General features: G+C 42.5%; 2 protein-coding genes across 2 annotated transcripts; one reads left to right on the top strand and one right to left on the bottom strand.

Annotated features, from left to right (window-relative positions):
* Positions 1 to 311: 311 nt before the first annotated feature.
* On the bottom strand, positions 312 to 1,577 carry LOC308288005 (G2/mitotic-specific cyclin-B2-like; the record flags this gene model as incomplete). Its single annotated transcript, XM_080729351.1, has 1 exon — positions 312 to 1,577. The coding sequence occupies one exon, from the start codon at positions 1,575 to 1,577 to the stop codon at positions 312 to 314; it is 1,266 nt and encodes a 421-aa protein (XP_080585477.1).
* On the top strand, positions 1,576 to 20,735 carry LOC308288007 (cytosol aminopeptidase-like; the record flags this gene model as incomplete). The annotated part of the gene is made up of 9 exons (XM_080729353.1): positions 1,576 to 1,610; positions 5,994 to 6,050; positions 8,762 to 8,866; positions 10,071 to 10,153; positions 17,824 to 17,912; positions 18,596 to 18,698; positions 19,320 to 19,390; positions 19,894 to 19,922; positions 20,582 to 20,735. The coding sequence occupies 9 exons, from the start codon at positions 1,576 to 1,578 to the stop codon at positions 20,733 to 20,735; spliced, it is 726 nt and encodes a 241-aa protein (XP_080585479.1).
* Positions 20,736 to 21,049: the final 314 nt, after the last annotated feature.

Here is a 21,049-nt window from a genome sequence, read left to right on the forward strand (position 1 = left end):
TCAGATAGAGAAGAGTAATTCCACAATAACAAACGATGTTAATCACACAAAAAATGTTTTATTAAATGAATGCTTGAATAAATGAGTATTTACATAATATTTACATAATTTAATATAGATATTTGCATAATAAGACCATAATGGAATGCTATGGATACATGGAAAACAACAATACAATATTAGTACAAACCTTTGGGGTAATCCTTTCAACCAAAGTAAGTAAAGAGTTCCTGGATTTAGACCATAGACTCTGCCCACGCATATTCAGTCTGATAATCAGGTCTCTTTTAAAAAGTGACATTTAAATTACGTCATCCGTACAATGGAAGGCAGTCCTTCAACTGGGACGTTGTCCAGCAGAGAGCAGCCAGGTTGTTCACGGCAGGAGACTGCAGTTCAGGTAGGAGAGAAATGTTCATGAAGTTGATCCCAGCGTACTTCTTCTTGACCACCTGCAGCTCTGCTTTCCCCTGGTTGACGGCCACAACATTCTTGGCTAGGTGTCGCACGATCGGCTTTAGGTGAGCCTCGTCATACGTGGTGTAGTGCTGCTCTGTAGGAGTCCATGACCGACCATCCACATCCAGCAGCAGCAGCTGGGAGAGGAACAGGGAAGCGGCGGCGATCTCTGACGGCCGGTAGTGAACCAAGTCGTAGTCGAGAAGAGTCAGCTCCATCAGGTAGTTGGCCAGCATGTGCATCTCCGCAGTAGAGCCTGCAGCCTTGGACGCTCTCCGGAGGAAGTGCAAGGGCAGCGGACGCCCCAGATCGAAGTTGAGGGACTGCAGCATGATCCTCTCCATCTGTTTAATGCTAGCGGCTGTGTAGGTGTTGTCTGTGATGTTGGCAAAGTCCCGGACCCCTGGTGTGTCTCCGCCCCACGACAACTCCTCGTACTTTGTGGCCAGCAGCATGGCAGTGACACCAACGAGCTGGAGCATATTTCGTGAAACCGGCATAACTGACAGGAAACGGTCGAAGATGGCAACCGACAGATACAGCGTCTCCTGGTGCAGATGGAATATGGAACGAAGCATTATCATCCAGGAGATTAGGAGAGCTCGCATGTGGGGCGTGATGTCGCCGCCCTTCAGATACCCGGGTCGCACAGCCTGTTGCACCTCGAGCACCATCAGATGCGCATATATGTCTTTGACATATTCAGAACATCGCTCTGGCATGTCCGAGTCCCCTGCATCAATGTCCTTGATTGTGATGGAAATGTCTGCTGCTTGTTCTGGAACAGTGGAGGGAGCGACTTGAGGAGCAGTGTCTCCAATGTCGCGCCGTAGTGTGTCCACGTCGCAGGTGGCAAGCCTCTTTCTTCCCCTGGGTGTACTACCGCTGCCTGGCTTCCTCTGTGGCAGTTTGCGCGTCACCAGTCCTCCTGACGCCGGGGTCCTGACGCAGTGCGCCGGCAGCCTCATCCTCGATCTCCCCCTGAAGTTCTCCCAGACCCCCGGGAGGACTCTGATGCAGCCCACACAAGATCCAACGGTCAGTTGTGGTCTGTTTGCCATGTTGTTTGCCGCCTTGTTGTTGTTGTTGTCAATGTAGATCTCTGCAAGTGCAGACATGTTCTTCACCGAAGACAGTTCTTCTGTTGAGAGGTAGTGGTAATCCAGTGAAGTTTTGTCTTGTCTCCTCAACGCTCCGACACTGAATGACACGCTCTTCAAAGTCCGTCTGGGATTTATAGGCGACGCAGTGTTTCAAACGACGCGCGTCCGTCCAATGAGCGCGCCGCGCGTGCATCCCTACACAAAGTCGCGTCCAATGAGCGCGTCGTCCGTTTTGCTACGTCAGCAACGGGAATATGTGACACGCCCCCCCGAGCTAAAGAGCGAACATTCGAACAGATGCTAATGCTAAGTAGCTAACCGACGTAACCGTTACGATGCTAACAGCTAACCGCTATTTCCGCTACACAATTACTGGCAGATCTGGTGTTGTTCTTTGCACAGTACAGGTGGGTGTGTGGTAGAACACTGGATCCGACGGTAAGGGTCCATTTGGTTCCATTTGTGTACTCTATGTGAAATAAATGTGTTTACATTGTAGATTGGTTTGCTAGAGAAAACGTGTATCAAGGGATAAGTGGTCTAGTGCAGTGGTTCTCAACCTGTGGGTCGGGACCCCCAAATTATTTTGGGGGGTCCCCAGATGATTAACTCAATGTGCAACATTGTTTTCTCACTCAAAAGTAAACAAGAGCGTTAATGCACATTTCTAAAATGCCAATTGAAGGACTTGACTAATTAAACATTGGCCAATATTGTTAAATATTAGAGGCAGAAATTGTGAACATAGCTGATCTACATGCTCACAGCGCCTCATGTAGATCTGCTATTTTCACAGTAGAAGTGTGTTATACAAGATGTAATGCCTCAAGCCCTCAACTCTTAATGCTGGGGCGGGGGGGGGGGGGGGGGGGGGGCAGTTAAAATATGATTATTTTGGGGGTCATGGCCTGAAGAGGTTGAGAAGCACTGGTCTAGTGTTGTATGTCAAAGCTTTAGAATCATGGATTGTAATTATTTCAGGTTGCACACTGCTATCAGCAGCAGCTGTCCACCTTCCCTCAGCATCTGGGGGGGGTGCTCTCCATTCGGACATGTCTCCATTCCGACAGTGACTTCTTATTGTCAGAGTGGCAACACTTCCATAGAGTTTAGGGTTATGGTTAGGGTTAGGGATATGTATATGTGTAGGCCTACTATGTGGGATGGTTGATCTAAGCAGCTTCACCTGGCTCAAGTCAAACTATCACTGTCACTGTCAGTCTGTCACAAACATTCAAGAAGAGATAGAATGTTTGTGGGAGTGACTGATTAGTCATGACAGGCTGGAAATCTGGTTGTTATCCTTGTGGCTATATTATCTAACCCGGTAGGCCTACACATATACATGAGAGAATATAAAATGGTCCCACTTTACCTGTATTCACCATATGTACACATGTATAGGGCTGTCACAATTATTACATAATCGTCTAATCGTGATTATTTGACATTATCGCAATTATTTTGTCATAATCGTCATAATCGTGAATGTTGAAAAATTTCAGAAATAGTGGAAATAGCAGATCTACAAGCTCACAACGCGTCGCATCGCGACGCGTTGTGAGCTTGTAGATCGGCTATTTCCACTATCAATGTTATTTTTTAAGTAGTAAGTTGTCAAATATGTCAGTAATGTATTTGTATATTTAGGTTATGTGTCATATCTACCATATGCAACTTCAAAGCCTAAAAGCCAAACAGAAATGTAATTATCAACGACAAATACACAATTAAATCGTTAATCGCCAATTATTTGGGTGACAATTAATCGTCATGTAAAATGTCATATCGTGACAGCCCTACACATGTATTTATTAATAACTGAAATTCATAAATATAAATTCTTATCATGACAAGTTATTTCAGTCATGTCAATTAATGAAAACTGAAATGAATCGCTTTAACATATCCATATTTCCTTAAGTTAAAAACAGCTGAGGTGTAAATAAACCTTAAAAGCAGTCTCACCCTCCTAAATTAGCCCTTCACTATGCCCCTCCCAGCCTTGGCAAGCAGGAAGTTATTAAGCTAGCATTGGACAAAAGCTTATTGGTAGGGGCAGCATAGTGAAGGGCTAATTCTCTCTGGTTTGACAGATTCAGCACCATGGACAGTGGCAGGGTCAGAGAGCAGAATCATTCACCTAAAGTTCATTTCAGATATACAGGTAGTCCTGTGCCTGGGGAGTGTGATGAGGGATTGAACGTAGGAGTCTCAGAAGTAATGTTGGAGAACCCAGACCGGTGCCCGTTCCAGGCCAGTCTGTGATGTCATCTCCAAATTTCGGCAATGTAGTGATGTCAGTTGGTGATTGTTGAAGTCAGTTGGACATTGTTACCATGGTGGTGACACTGTTTAGTATCATTGATGTCAGCATGCAGACAGACGGTCAGACGGACAAACATTTGGTAAATTAATAGTTAATGTCATAAACAAATATCTTCTGATTACCATGGAGACCCCTTAATTAACAATAATAATATTATGTAGGCTTTTTTTTGGAGGCTTGACGTTTCTAACTGGTTTTCCAGAGTGATACAGATCTTCCCTGGTAACATCTTCAGAGATGGACCATCATAATGGCCATTAAAAATGAATGGAAACAGTGTCTCAGTGAAAGTGTGTGAAGGTGTGTGTTAGAATCAGGATCAGGGAAGGACAGCTGTCCTCTGTCCCAGTCCAGCTGGACTCTGATCCTCCAGGGTTTCTGATTCACTGAGAGATCAGTTATCTCATCATCATCATCATTATCTGTCTGTCTGGCTGGCACTCCATATATATATATATATATATATATATATATATATGCCCATATATGGTGTTCCGTGTCCAGGCCAGTCTGTGATGTCATGCTCCTCTTTGGGCATTGTAGTGATGTCAGTCATTGATGTCAGTTGGGCTTTGTTGATGTCAGTTGGGCATTGTTACCATGGTGGCGACACCGTCTGTAGGGTCAAGCATTTAGGCCTGTTTCTCTGTAGACCAGTGCTTAGGTGGTTTGTGAAACACTGAATGTGAAATGTGCACTTTACTTTGTAATGAGGGCTGTATGCACAGCATCCCTACTATAACAACATCCCTCTCTATGTACAGTCATTGTCGATATACTATTGTTCTGATTATGTACTGCAGTGCATTGACGTTCTCAGTCACTTTAGGAAGCTGCTCTTCATGTTTGAGCGGTGTTAACCGCTGCTACATCTGGTTTTGTCTGTAAGTATGTATGTCCATCCCACAAGCATCACGGGACGCTTAATGAAATGAACTCATAAAGGGCACCATTCACTTCACACTGGGTGGGATTTATTTTTCTTTACTTCACACTAATGCATGAGCATCACGGTCATCAAATATGTGCTTTTGCTCACAGACAACATAAGGGTATATGCACATATGAGAGAGTGTTTTCTACTGGTGATTCAGTCCGAGTGTATCAAAGGGTGCGCTCGTTTTATTGTCCACGACATTGCAAGCGGCGCGAAGGCCAGCGGACCTTGGGCCAGGGCCGGCCGCGCGAGTTACGAAGCCGTGGTGAATGCAATCGTTATATTTATGCCCAGGCCGTAAGGCCTGGGCAAGCCCACGATAAACGCCCGCGCAGTCCACCCGGTGCGCATTTCCGAACGCACCCTTTGATACACTCGGACTGAAACACCAGAGGAAAACACCATCCCATGCACATATGCCATTTTGTTCTACTTCCGGGTGTCTTTTGACTTCCTTCAGAGGTGTAACTGATGATACTAATTAAGGCTCTGTTCCATTCTGGTCAAACAGAGTCAGGGTGCAGCTATTGTGCTTGTTGGCTCACTGGAAACACTCTGCTACACCAGTGGGTCTCAAAGTGGCCTTGAGTGGGTTCCAAATGTCCCCATACAGGTGCGTAACTCTGAGAGTGTACAAATGGAATCAAATGTTGATTCCATTTGTACAGAGTTATGGGGGTCCTTGAAATTAAAGAACCGCTGTACAATAAATCAAACAGAGCCTTAATTAGTATCATCAGTAACACCTGTGAAGGAAGTCGAAAGACACCCGGAAGTAGAATAAAATGGTGTATGTGCATATACCCTCTATATTATTTTTCAAAAACATGACATAATAGTCAGTTTCCCCCAAAATGTTATAACAACATCATACCACTATATATTTACTGTAGCCAGAAATAAGCCCTAGGAAAGAAAAAAACATACTATGTTACCGAAAGGGGGCACATCACAATATAATATATGTTCTCAAAACATAAAATAAAATAATACAAAAGTATTTAGCTATCTGCTATAAACATGATAGTGAAGACAGACGTATTAATTGTTGTGTGTTGTCTAGTTGTCTTGGTTGTGTTAATAGTTTCTGTGCTGTTTGGTCACTCTTGCTCTCCCTTTTGTCTGACAGGCGTGTCCTCTGAACACATGTTCTGTGGCGTTCCAGTCAGGACTCGGGTGTGGGAGCCATTCTGAAGATAGACCATAACAATCGGAGCGTGAGGTGAAATGGTTGACTTCAGTGAGAGGCTCAGCTATCTGACAGTAAGACACACACACACACACACACACACACACACACACACACACACACACACACACACACACACACACGTAAAGTGTGTCCATAGAAGAGTCCGGCTCGACTAGGCTAGTTAGTTTGTTACTTGTCAGCCAGAAATTGGTGGAAGCGACGCTGCCATATTGTTTTGGTGTGCTGCTCCAGGTACGGAAAGTACCTGTAAAGAAAGTATGTAGAAACAAAATGGTGACGCTTTGTTTAGAAGAGATGCCAAAATGAACATAAAAGAAAATTCTAACCAAATATCATCTTGAAATTAAACATTTTGCTACCCAAACCCAGTGGAATGCACTCCCCAATATATATATGGCTTTCCAATATGGATTTCCCCCAACTAACTCCACAGTTCAAACCTCCCTTTTCTCATCAATCCACAGTTTTTGGATTTTTAGTGGAGGAGCTGTGGAGTTTTCTTTTTTTTAGCATCAAACAAACATGCTTTTGTTTCAGCATTTCCACTCCCTGCTCTCTCAAGACAATTCCTGCTCCATTCCGTTAATGGAAGGAAAACTCGGTCTCGCTGTTAACAGCTTTCAATCTGGTGTTCCTATTTTGGTTATGGCATTACAGGCAAACATTTTCCCAAAATAACAAAAATACTGTAGTATGTCCATAAGCTCAAAACACATCACAACTTATCGTCTGTTTGTAAATCCTGTTTTTCTGCTTGTATGAATGCAGCGACGGGTGTAAACATTTGTAAAATGTATTTCCTTGCCAGATGTGACGAAGATCCTCCTGTGTGCCTCCCTGTCGACCTACCAGCTAGTGCCTCCCGAGGTACAGTAATATCAATTTATAATATACATGATGGGACACCGTACTGTATATATACACATACAGTACACACATATGAAAGTCCAACTAACTAGGGGTGCAACGGTTCGTTTAGCCCACGGTTCGGTTCGTACCTCGGTTTTGGGGTCACGGTTTCGGTACGGTTCGGTGCGTGTTTTGCATTAAAAAAAAAGACTTTCCAAAAATCTATTTTTATTTTGCTTCTAAGCAAATTGAATTATGACAGTGCCTCTTAGCCTTAAGGTGGGTTAAATAATAATAATAATATAAAATAAAATAAAAAGGGGGAAAATTATTTTCTTTTCTATTATCATTATCATCAATATTGGCCATCGTCTTCAGTTTCAAAGTGCTTTATTTATGAACAAATTGTTTTGCACACAACAAGAGATACTATAGTAGGCTACAAGCTTGAGCAAATAGCCTCTGTAAGTTTTCATTACTATAACCAAAATAGACGGGTGTGTTCACTGTGTTGCCAAACTTTGCGAGAGGAATAAGCAACCAGATCTATGAAAACAATGCTTAAATAATTGAATATAGGCCACGTGAGGTCGTTAAACCTATACACGTCGGCTATTTGAAAGTGGCCAAGCCGATCTACAAGCTCACCACCGCATCCACCATTATTTAGCCTACAAGCAACTTTACATAAAATCAAGCTCAATGTGGCTTATAATAATCAGACATGGCAACAACACTCACCAGGCGTTGCTCCTCCACTCAGTCAGTCAGTGAGGCTAGCGGGTGTCTGACACTCTGCCTTGGGGCTACGCTACGTTTGGCTTTGTTGCTTGCTAACGCTGCCTGCTATGGTCAGTCTAAAACAGACTGTAATGATGTATGGGACTAACAACAACAAGCAGATTTCTCCTGGACTTGTTCTCCATGTTACAACAACTATGCGCTCCGCACTGCACAGCTTAGCGACTAGCAAGACTGGCTTCGTTTTGTTTTTCTGTCTCTGTGAGGACTCAACTGCTTTGCTCTGCTGCGAGTGTGAATGTCGGCTCTTGTTACAGAGTAGGTGGGGGTGAGGGCTACGGTGATGGGACATTAGTGCGTGTTTACTTGCGTAGCGGGGTTTAGTGGAGATTGTCTTGTGCACGATGCACAGTGGCTGTCCAGCTGTAAGAAATTAATTCATTTGCAAACACAAAAAGACCGCGGTTCACATGAAGGCGTACGGTTCGGGTACCGTGCAGGGCGTACCGTAGGGTTCGGTTTTATACCGTAAACCGTTGCACCCCTACAACTAACCAAAGTGCACTTGACATAAGCATTATAATCTAATGCTGTGTATTTATTTCTACTTCTGCCGACCGTCAGACCTGTGATCATGACTATTGCCAACAACTTTGTGACTCTGTATAGGTCTGTTTTAATTGTCACCAGTCATCTTAGTCGACATTAATGTCAACTAAACAATTAGTTAATTTGTTTGGAAAATTGTTTGCTGCATACAATCAGAGAACTGAACTAAAGTTGATTTCACAATGTGCATTGGCCTTATATAGACCAATTTAATATAACATAAGGGTCATATCTAGATTTTACATGAGATGTGCGCATAATGTTTAAAGAAATAATTTGTTCATTATTGAAAAGGCATAAAAAATGTTGTGATGGACTAAGACCATATTGACCCATTATTCGACTATGATGGGACAGCCCTACTGCAAATAGTGTCTTATTATAATAACCTTCTAATTGATAGAATGCATTGAAATGTGAAGGGAAATTAGACACATTGGCTGTTCTGAAATGCATAACCATAAGCTTTTTAATTTACAAGTGTACCTGATGCCATCCTTATGACATTATGACATGTGTAGCGTCAATGCCATCAAGGAGGTGGTAGCTTGTTGTCCCTTGGCCATGACTGAAGACCTGCCTAGTGACCTGGTGCTGTACAAGAACCACAAAGACAAGAGTGAGTGGTCCAATAACTGGCATTATAAGGGTTGGGATCCGGAACTGGATGAATTGGGTGGAAGTGGAACTGGATTCAACATAGAGGAACCAGGAATCGGATCCATCACATTTGGAACCGTTTCAGGTCCCAGTTTTATCACACTGTCAGAGCTGGCATGTGGACTATGTCTGCTAAGCAATTACAATACCGATGATCCACAAATCACACATTAGGATGTGGCCATACAAACATTTTCAATCGTGAGATGATATTAATCCTGATTAATCCATGTACATAACATACTGACCGAGTCATAGTCCACAGGAGGAGGTCAGTATTGGACATTTAATGTGAAGAATTAATTATTTAATTAAATTAAGTGTTTTCATGTGATGTACATTTACCAGATGTAATACAGTCTGTTACAGTGTCCTGAATAGAGTTTCTGCAGACGATGATTAAGTTGTGTATCTTTTCAGGGGTCAGGCCTGGATAGAGGAGCAGGAAACGGGAGCATTTCTCAGCTTGTCTAAAGGCTCAGATGAGCCCCCACACACCCTGCTACAAGGATATCACCTTTGGACAGGTAAACCATAGTACATAGTTGGTACTAGTTCATACATAGAGCGTTGCCTTTGGCACGTTATGCATTAACAACATTAACTCATTTACTGCCATTAAAAAAGCAGTGTTTATCGGGGTTGCCTGCCACGATTTATTTACCTTCTGCGAGCATGCTGTTGTCAGCTCTCGAAAACATCACACCTCATGATAATCCATGCGAGCATTTCTGCACTCGCCAGCTAGCAGCGTAAACAATGAAGCTGTGCATTGGAGTGACATCTCCATTGCATTGTTGTCCCGCCCCCCAAAAAAGCATATCTGTCTCCGGTTTCCGCTCCCAACCAGAAGCACTGTCTCTGGAGTACTTAGAAACGTCCGATCGGCGATCCGACTTTTGATTGTATTATATCGATTAAAGCATATTAAATTCTAGGGTTTCTCAGGCCTGGCGGCCTGAAACAACAGCTTTTTCTCTGGATTCTCGTGTTGGGTCAGTACATGAGAAACGATTAACACAGGCCTACAGATAAGCACATGGACATACAGGACTGACATACTGTATGTGGCTTTGGAAATGGGTGTAAAATATAGATTCTTCCAGATGTACACACTCTTCTATTATTGACAGTCAGTCATTTTTCACATTGATTTCTTCTTCCTTACAGTGGTGGAATCTCCCTGAAGCCATCCTCTGTGTGGGCCTCCATCGTCATGGCAGCAGCCCTCAAGCTGCCAGTCAACATTATCGGTGAGACTGATGGCACAAACCCCCTGCTGTGTGCTTTTCTTTGTTGTGCCTCATCAACGACAAACAGACAGTGAATATTTCGATAACCATATGGACGTCAGGCAAGGACTGAAGCATTATTTATGCAACGTTTTTTCAACCCTGAAATTTTGAAGGAACAAACTTAGGTGTTTTGCACTTGATTGCTTGTCTTTTCTGTCTCTGTCAGGTCTAGCTCCCCTCTGCGAGAACATGCCCAGTGGAAAAGCCAACAAACCAGGGGATGTAGTCAGAGCCTAGAATGGTAAAACCATCCAGGTGTGTGTGGGCCACAGCGCATTTAAGATGTTCACTGCTAGTTAAACGCCACTACAAATGTGTGAATGATCAATGATGGGATTCCAAATGCATTTGATAGCCTTGTGGGACGTGACCACTGATGGTCAAAGACAACAGGCTGGTGCATCTAAGCTTTCTTTGGAATGAATATCTGTGGCACCATTCTGTCTGTTTGCTGTTCTTGTCAGACTTCCTATGTGATCTTCAACTCATTTCATTTGTATTTTGTAAGTTATTTAGATCAACAGTTTTTTTTGTCTCTCCTGTGCATGTTCATAATACAGATGCATAAGGGAGGTTGATCTTGGCTGATGCTCTGTGTTATGCTCACACCTTCAACCCCAGGGCCGGGATGGTGTTTTCTACTGGTGTTTCAGTCCGAGCGTATCAAAGGGTGCGTTCGGAAATGTGCACATGGTGTGTGCTCAGTGTAGTGAGTGCCTAAACCTAACCCTAATCCTAACCCTAACCTCAGTAAAACTATGCCTAACCCTAACCTTAACCTCAGTAAAACTATGCCTAAACCTAACCATAACCCCTAACCCTAACCACACCCGGTGCGCATTTACGAACGCACCCTTTGATACACTCTGACTGAATCACCAGCGGAAAACACTCTCCCCCCAGGGCCATCGTCAACGCCGCTACGCTAACAGGTGAGACACATGGAAAAATTAACCTCTGTGCACAGAGGCTATTTCCTGGATTTCCAGAATGTGGCATACAGCACCTGTTTCCGGTTCACTTCCCAATAGCTGATGAACCACAACAGGAAACCGATATGCCAACTTAGACATTAATGCACAGAGCCTGTTAGGGCTCTATAGATTCAAAACGAGGTGATTACAATGTTTGTTTGTTTTTTTGGGACAGCTACTAGTTTGGTTGATATCATATTTCAAAACTATTTGAAAGGTTTTATCCAAACATCACACAAATCAATATAGTGTCTCTATAGTCAGATAGATCTGTCAGATATTTCATATTCCATCCTAATTGGCTAACATTGGCTTCCAAAGTTAGCAGGATTGCTCCGTTTTGAACAAAATGAATCAAATCATGAACGCAGCTTTCGCTTTCCGTGAAACTTTGCACGCACATTCCCACTAGGTCATGGAACAGTGCCACCCTTTTCATATTTGCCTGTTAAGAGCGCCTCCAGCATTTTTGGAATAAAAGCATGCATACAGTGTCCGATTGCTGTTAAAGGCTGAAGAAGACATGGCACCCTTTTAACATTGGCCTAATATAGCGCCACCAGGAGGCCACAATAACCTTCCTGACCTAGCACAGGCGGAAACCTGTGCTTGAAAGAGCACTGCTTCTAGTTTAACCAAGCAGGTGACTCTAACATTGGCAAGTACAACCGGTATGTAGCTCAACACACACTGACTCTGAGCACTGTCAGATAGCAGCAGGGGGCCCTCTAGTGTTTGAGTAAAATAAGGCAGTACAAATCACTAACCCATATCACCTTGATAAACAGATGTGATGGCAGGGGGGAAATATACATAAAAGCAATATACTGTTAATGTGTTAACTATATGAATCTGTATCTCATCAGGTCTGGTGGTGCGTGCACAGCAGCTGCCTTACTGAGAGAGTTTGTCACAGCGCGTCATTGGGCTCACCTGGACATCGCTGGGGTTATGTCTAACAAAGATGAACAACAGACCTTAGAGACTGGAGTCTCACACAGCCAGCACAACATGAGCTGAAGAGCATTAGCTCTGATGTGTTATGAGGAGAGTAAATACTACCACAATTATTCTCAAAGTGGGGTAGAGGCACCCCCAGGGGTCCTTGAAGAGGTTCCCAGAGGGTCTTCAGCAAAATGTGGAACACTTTAACCATTTTAGGACATAATCTGAAAGTGGCTTATATACAAACAAGCTGACAACGCATCACAATAAGACACATTTTTATACACAGCTATCTGAATTAATGTCAAATGGATGTTACAAATAAAGCCTATATTAGAGATGTTTAAGGTTTGTATTAATGTCCCTACTCACAAGGCAGTGTACAAAACTGATATATGTGAATATTTATATATGAGTGTTCATGAATAGAGTATAGAGGCACAATATGCTCATAAATCTAAAAATAAACATCCTAAAACAATGATGGGTACATTTGAAAATGAAAGCACATTCTATTTGGCAACAGGCATTCAGAAGACTTCTGTCCTATCTTTTTGTTTTGGGGATCTGGAGATGAGAGCTTGAGGTGAGAGCTCATTGAACTGGTCAAACTATCAATATCTGTAACATCAGAAAGACATTCAAGAAATATCTACCTAGTGTATGTTTCACCTTTCAAAGTTCTAGTGCAGGTTCCTTTGTTAAAAGCAATTGTGGTTTGTCATTCCTACCTGAATGTGTGGGATTTTGTAAGCTAAATTCATATTCACTGTTGATGACATATCCTTCATTACAGTGGTTCTGCTTAAACCTGGTGGAAATGTGGGCTGGTTCACTAGAACAGCGGTTCTCAACCTTTTCAGGCCGCGACCCACAAAATACCGGTAATCATATTTTAACTGGGGACCCCGGACCCCCCACCCTGACGAGCACTATTAAGACTGAGGCATTGCATTTTGTATAACACAGTTCTATTGTGAAAATAGCAGATCTATATGTAAATCTGCTATTTCCCCAATTTCTGCCTGTAATATTTGACAATCTGGCCAATATATAATTTGTCATTTTAGAGGTATTAAAAGGTCCTTAAATTGTCACTTAAGAAATGTGCATATACCCTCTATACATTTAGACTTTATGTTAGTTTGTTTACTGTTGGGTAAAAAAAAGAAAAAGAAACAATGTTGCACATTAAGTTCATCATCTGGGGTCCTGACCCACAGGTTGAGAACCACTGCACTAGAAAGCACCAAGGTTCCAAGAATCCAGAATGGAACCGGTGCTACAGTAGAACCAAAGTTATCTTGGTGGAAAAAGCGTATAATTTACTACAATAACTATTGTAACAGTACAGAAATCAGTGTACTGTACATGTTGATGTTAGTTAAAAGCTTAATAGTTGTATATCCTTGCTGTTCTTCAAATGTAATTTAATTATGACAATGAAAGTGCTTGACCACAATCATAATCATGAGTAGCCTAGATCATGTCTATATTTTTGCATATCTCCTAAATAACGTTCTTCCACCAGGTAGAAATTATCAGTTTTGACCCTTGCTTTGCACTGCCAAAGTTTGAACTGACAAGGACTACTAATAACTAATTAGTTTCATTAATTGCAGAATCCAGAATCCACCTGCATTTTGGTCTAAATCAGTGGTTCTCAAACTTTAAAATGTCAAGGTCTCCCCTTAACTCTGACACTATACAAATGAAACCAACCGGACCCGTAAGGGTCTATTCTATTTGGTTTTATTTGTATACTGTCAGAGTTACTTACTTGTAAGGGTCAAATCCCAGGACCCCACATTGAGGACCACTGGTCTAAAATGTCTGTTATTCCCTTTTCTTTTAGGTTTTGTTACCTTGTAGGTGGTTGTACTGTTAAGTAACTTGAGAATTAACCATAAAAACCAACATGAAAAATAATTGAGATAAGATTTGTGATACAGCTTGGAAAAATATTGTGATATTGTATTTTTCCATATCATCCACCCCTACCTGAAGGACTTCTTAGTTGTGATGATTATAGACTTTCCTTCCCTCTCAGGCTATTTGCTAAATTTGTGTTTAGGCCTCAATGTGTCAAATATATACTGTATGAGAACCAAAATTGTGTCGAACACCTGAGCTGTTTTATTAGAAGTTTTACATACTCTGAAACAATGAGAACTGTGAATGAATTGAACAGGACACAACTGATAGGATATCTACAGGATAAATTTATTTACACAAAAACCTTACCTTATACCAAACATATATATATATAACAGAAACAACAATAATACAATATAAAATAGTAATACAATGTGATGAATGATAGACTATATATACAAAAATGTTTATTTACAGAAACAGCAATAATAATACAATAATACAATGGTAATAAAAGTCGAAAATGTACTATTTACAATTATGGTGGACTACAGTATGTGGTATTTTAGTGTGTGTGTGTGTGTGTGTGTGTGTGTGTGTGTGTGTGTGTGTGTGTGTTTGCGTGCGTGCGTGTGACCAAGCAGGTCCAAGTCCACCAAACCCATCACCACTTACATTCCTTTGTCCACACTGCCCCAGAAAAGGACAGTCATCGCCGACTGAGAGTGACCGCCGATGATGATGGTGTGTGCAGCTGTTTGGCCAAATACAGCACGTTTAAAGTGTCTTTGCAGTTGAATGACTGCAGGTATTCACAGACTGCAGGGGTGGGGATCTTAGTTGGCTCTGGCTGGGGTCCTCTGGGTTTCTGCAGGGAGCCATAACCTTCATCCTCATCCCAGTCCCACTCGTCGTCCTCTTCGAGGTCTTGGACGGGGGAGCAATGCACCTGCTGCTGCTGGAGCTCGACGACGTCGACGAACGTGCAAACCGGCCTGAACGTACCGTTCTGGAACTCCACCTGGATGAACGGTAGCAGGTGAGGTGATGTGCTGGCGGTGGTCCTGTGGCTGCTGGACCGACGGGCTCTGCTCCCACACTGACCCATGATGATGGAAACTGGCGGTTAACGTTCAAACTGCTGCCCAAAGTCTCTGGAACTGGAACGTTGTTTGGAAGAACAGGTGCAGTGAAGTCGATGTGATGATGATGGATGAGGATGAGGAGGAGGATGATGATGATGATGATGATGATGAATGGCAGTTGAAGGTTAGGGTTGATGATGATCGAAAGAAAAACAACTGATCCGTGGTAGTGGAACAGGAGTGGAGTGTCGCGCTGAAGGTTCAGTGAACACTGAAGAGTTTCAAAGTCGCGCTCTACTTATTATTGACCAGCCGCACAGCGGTTGACCAATCAACGAGGCCGACAGGTTTGGGTTGGCCAATCAGAGAAACGTGCGTTCAACAGACCCGAAATCGCGTGAGATCCCGTTACGTTTTTTAATTCGCCCGAGATTTATTTTCAGTGGGCAGTTGTTTTCTCGTTTTTATGGAAATCTGTATTGCAAGTGTGTGTGTGTGTGTGTGTGTGTGTGTGTGTGTGTGTGTGTGTGTGTGTGTGTGTGTGTGTGTGTGTGTGTGTGTGTGTGTGTGTGTGTGTGTGTGTGTGAGATGTCAATACGGTCAGTTAATGCAATGCCAGATGGTGCCACAAGGTGGTGCTGGTGCATCCTTTTGTTTAGTTTTTGGTCAGAGTGTTCATGTTACGTCACTTCTCCTGGCTGGCTGGCATGTGTTATTGTTGTTGTTGTTATTCTTTTTACATGCCTGTTCCTCGAACCACCAACCAACTAGTCCCCTTTGCTTTTCCAGCAGAGTGCTGCATGATAAAAGCTGCAGTGTAAGTGCAACTGTATTTATCAAACCTACTGGGATAAGATAGTTTACGTTTATTAAACGGCGTTTCCCCAGTAGGCCTATTAAATTAGGTAGATAATTAAATTACGATGTAGGTCTGTATGTATCATGTATGTATGTATGTTGTCCTGTCCAGTCACTCCAGTGTTGTATTCACTATTACTATAACGTTACATTTGGACAATGTTTCAGTTGGCTCAGTCATTACACATTAACATCAGTCCACTTACAATAAAGTATCTAGTCTAGTGTTAATTAGCCCTAGAATGTCTCTGATTTTCGGTCGATTGACACTTTGTGTAATCCCTCAAACGAATACTCGTTTTAATCACAGACATTCTAGGGCTAAGTGTTAATGTGCCTACTGGCATGATGTATCGCAGGGGTCTGCAACCTTTTTGAAATGAAGTGCCACGTTTTCATTTTCTTGTTAGTGACAGTCAGTGTGCCATATCATACCATTTTGATTGTCCATATAACAACCTTTAGGCTACTTGTTTTATTTATGTATGTATTTATTTTCAGCATACTCCCTCCCCAGTCATAATTAGCAGTTTGAATGAATGTGAATTTTTCAATATTTATTAATAATAATTATAATAATAAATCTCTTCCCCCATTTATGCCAGTGTCAGTGCCAATGATCACCCTCCCCTATGCCAATGATGGCACCCGACCCGTGCCTAAGGTTGCCTACCCTGATGTCAAGCAAACTCATCTTCTGACACCAGGTAAAGTAGGCTACCTATATAATAGGACCATGAACAGTTTAATTAGTGTTGCATAGTCTTTCATGAGTTTCGTGGAATTGCAGTATTGGGTGTTATTATGTTTTATTGTAATGTTACATTTGCTAGATGATACATTTAGCTGATGGTATCCTATCAAGAGTGACTTATAACAAGTGCAACAATATAAAATAAGCTTCACTTGCAAATAAAGCAGTAATTCATGCTGAAAAGTTTTAATTAATTCTGAATGCTGATGTTGCTAGGCCACTTATTTAGAACTTATTGTTGCATACTGTACATTTCGGAAGTTAAAGAGCCACCAGGCTCGAAACGTCACCTGAGTAAAAACTAAAGTATTGGGAACATCAAATTTGGTGTGCGGACTCTTTCTTTCTTTTATTGCATACTGTACATTTCCCATGGGCTAGGACAGTGGTTCTCAAACTGTTTGGGCTTCAGTAATCAGTACCCCTTTTCCTGATTGCTGAATCCAATAATTACCCCCTTTAATCGACAACATTTTGATTAGAAAATACTGACATAAAGGTCCAGTTTTTATGTCAATATGTTGACATAATTTATGTAAAAGCCTGTTTTATATTCAGTAACAGTAATATTTGTACTTAATTTCTTGGTTTAAAGCTTTATGGAGCAGCATGTTCACATAGATGTGTCAGTGTTTTATCATTAAACATAACACTAAAATGTTTCCATTTTCTCTCAAGTCCCCCCTGTAGTACCTCTGCGTAACCCTAGGGGTACACGTACCCCCATTTGAGAAACACTGGGCTAGGACATCAAGATCAGGACCATGGCACTCAGTGCACTATAGGCTCAGTACCCCACCAGAAGAAGTACAGTAGGAGTTTAGGGTTAGGGTTAGAGATAGGGTTAGTGTCGGAATGGAGACATGTCGGAAAGGAGACATGTCGGAGTGGCTGGATGCACCCCAGTAGGTCCACCCTGATGATGCACCTTGGATAGAGTCAGTGTAGGCTGCACCTCTCATGTGTCAAAACCTGAGACACCCTACACCGCCCGTGCTGACCACCGCCACTGCACTTTGGTCCCCACCACTCCATAGAAGTCGTAGGAATCGCCCACCCTCCTTATATATAGCAAGCATTATTTATGTATTGTTTTTCACTTGATTGCTTATCTTTTCAGTCTTCACTGTCTGTCAGGTCTAGCTCCCCTCTGTGAGAACATGCCCAGTGGAAAAGCCAACAAACCAGGGAATGTAGTCCGAGCCTATAATGGTAAAACCATCCAGGTGAGTGGGCCACGGATCGTGCACAGACCGTGCACCAGTGTGTGCGCGCCGTTCACAGCTTTCAAACAAAAAGATCCGCTTGCAAATCAAAGCAAACTTTGCAGAGCTAGCTTTAGTTGTGTTGACACAGCAAGCTAATGTCCCATTTGACAGCACCCCGTTCCTTTTCTGACCGGAAATGGAAATGGCCGTTTCTGGAAATGGGATTGGAATCACTGTTTGGGGGGCATTTAGCAACCAAACAGCGCAAATCAGAGATCAGACTTTTGATTGTTTTATATCAATTAAAGCATATAACATTCTCGGTTTTCTCGGGCCTGGCAGAGAAAAACAACAGCTTTTTCTCAGGATTCTCGGGTCGGGGCAGTAAATGAGTTTAATTAAGATGTTCACCGCTAGTTAAACCCCATTACTAATTTGTGAATGATCAATGATGGGATTCCAAATGCATTTGATAGCCAAGTGGGACGTGACCACTGATGGTCAGGTCAACGACAACAGGCTGGTGCAAAGCTAAGCTTTCTTCAGAATATCTGTGGCACCATTCCCAGCTGTAATGGATTTTTACAGGTCTGTTGTTTGCTGTTCTTGTCAGACATGCTATGTGTTCTTCAACTCATTTCATTTGTCTGTCCAAGTTATTTAGATTAACTGTTTTTTTTATATTTGTCTCTCCTGTGCAGGTTGATAATACAGATGCAGAAGGGAGGTTGATCCTGGCTGATGCTCTGTGTTATGCTCACACCTTCAACCCCAGGGCCATCGTCAACACCGCTACGCTAACAGGTGAGACACATGGGAAAATTAGCCTCTGTGCACAACTGTATTTCCTGGGTTTCCAGAATGTGGCATACAGTACCTGTTTCCTGTTACGGACCGGTGCCACCTTCTAGAACAGGGGTTTTCAAAGTGGGTGACGGGGCACGCTGGGGTGCCGTGACAGCAGTCCAGGGGTGATAATAGTTGGAATTTATTTGGACACTTAAAAAATATATTTAGTATAATTTTAAACTTGAAATACAATGTTATTTTCAGTAAGTTCTAGCCAAAATGCCTATTATCTCAATGTTTTCCTTGCAACATAGTCACTAAAATATGCTATGAACATAAGGTGCTGGGAGTGAAAATTATGAATGTAATGTAGGGGTGCCTCGGATGAAAGATACATTTCTAGGGGTGCCTTGAGCCCAAAAGGTTTGGGAACCCCTGTTCTAGAAACACGGGACTACATTAATGCACAGAGCCTGTTAGGGCTCTATAGTTTCAAAACGAGATGATTACAATGTTGTTGTTTTTTTGGGACAGCTACTAAGTTTTGTTGAGGGTGCATCAAAAAAATATTTGAAATACGACTCACTTGGGGATAATCACTGTTGGACAATAATGGCTGCTGCTTCTTTCTCTAAGGGGCCATGGATGTCGCTCTGGGCTCTGCAGCAACTGGAGTGTTCACAAACTCTGACTGGCAGCTGCACAAGGTACACACACAGTGCTATAGCTGACTATTTGTCATGTGTTTGTATGAGTTAGATCCAAGTAGATCCAACCCAAACCCACCACCACTAGCCAACAAACCAGGGGATGTAGTCAGAGCCTAGAATGGTAAAACCATCCAGGTGTGTGTGGGCTGTGGGCCACAGCGCATTTAAGATGTTCACTGCTAGTTAAATGCCACTACAAATGTGTAAATGATCAATGATGGGATTCCAAATGCATTTGATAGCCTTGTGGGACGTGACCACTGATGGTCTAAGACAACTGGTGCATCTAAGCTTTCTTTGGAATATCTGTGGCACCATTCTGTCTGTTTGCTGTTCTTGTCAGACTTGCTATGTAATCTTCAACTCATTTCATTTGTATGTTGTAAGTTATTTAGATCAACAGTTTTTTTTGTCTCTCCTGTGCATGTTCATAATACAGATGCAGAAGGGAGGTTGATCTTGGCTGATGCTCTGTGTTATGCTCACACCTTCAACCCCAGGGCCATCGTCAACGCCGCTACGCTAACAGGTGAGACAGCTACTAAGTTTGGTTGATACCATATTTCAAAACTATTTGAAAGGTTTTATCCAATAATCACACAAATCAATATAGTGTCTCTATAGTCAGATAGATCTGTCAGATATTTCATATTCCATCGTAATTGGCTAACATGGGCTTCCAAAGTTGGCAGGATTGCTCAGTTTTGAACAAAATGAATCAAATCATGAACGCAGCTTTCGCTTTCCGTGAAACTTTGCACGCACATTCCCACTAGGTCATGGAACAGTGCCACCCTTTTCATATTTGCCTGTTAAGAGCGCCTCCAGCTTTTGACTTTTGCACAACACATTTTTGGAATAAAATCATGCATGCAGTGTCCGATTGCTGTTAAAGGCTGAAGAAGACATGGCACCCTTTTAACATTGGCCTATTATAGCGCCACCAGGAGGCCACAATAACCTTCCTGACCTAGCACAGGCGGAAACCTGTGCTTGAAAGAGCACTGCTTCTAGTTTAACCAAGCAGGTGACTCAGATTGCAGCAGGGGGCCCTCTAGTGTTTGAAATAAGGCAGTTCAAATCACTAACCCATATCACCTTGATAAACAGTTGTGATGGCAGGGGGGAAATATACATAAAAGCAATATACCGTTAATGTGTTAACTATATGAATCTGTATCTCATCAGGTCTGGTGGTGCGTGTACAGCAGCTGCCTTCCTGAGAGAATTTGTCACAGCGCGTCATTGGGCTCACCTGGACATCGCTGGGGTTATGTCTAACAAAGATGAACAACAGACCTTAGAGACTGGAGTCTCACACAGCCAGCACAACATGAGCTGAAGAGCATTAGCTCTGATGTGTTATGACGAGGAGAGTAAATACTACCACAATTATTCTCAAAGTGGGGTAGAGGGACCCCCGGGGGTCCTTGAAGAGTTTCCAGAGGGTCTTCAGCAAAATGTGGAACACTTTAACCATTTTAGGACATAATCTGAAAGTGGCTCATATACAAACAAGCTGACAACACATCACAATAAGACACATTATGAGCTTGTTGATCTGCTACGTTTGGAACGTTTTACAAAATATTGACAAGAGTTGACTAACTTGGGAACAACACAAATGTTTATTTATGATGGTCTTTGGCAATACAG

This window comes from Nannobrachium achirus (assembly GCF_963921795.1).
Source record: "Nannobrachium achirus genome assembly, chromosome: 7".
Taxonomy (NCBI): Eukaryota; Metazoa; Chordata; class Actinopteri; order Myctophiformes; family Myctophidae; genus Nannobrachium; species Nannobrachium achirus.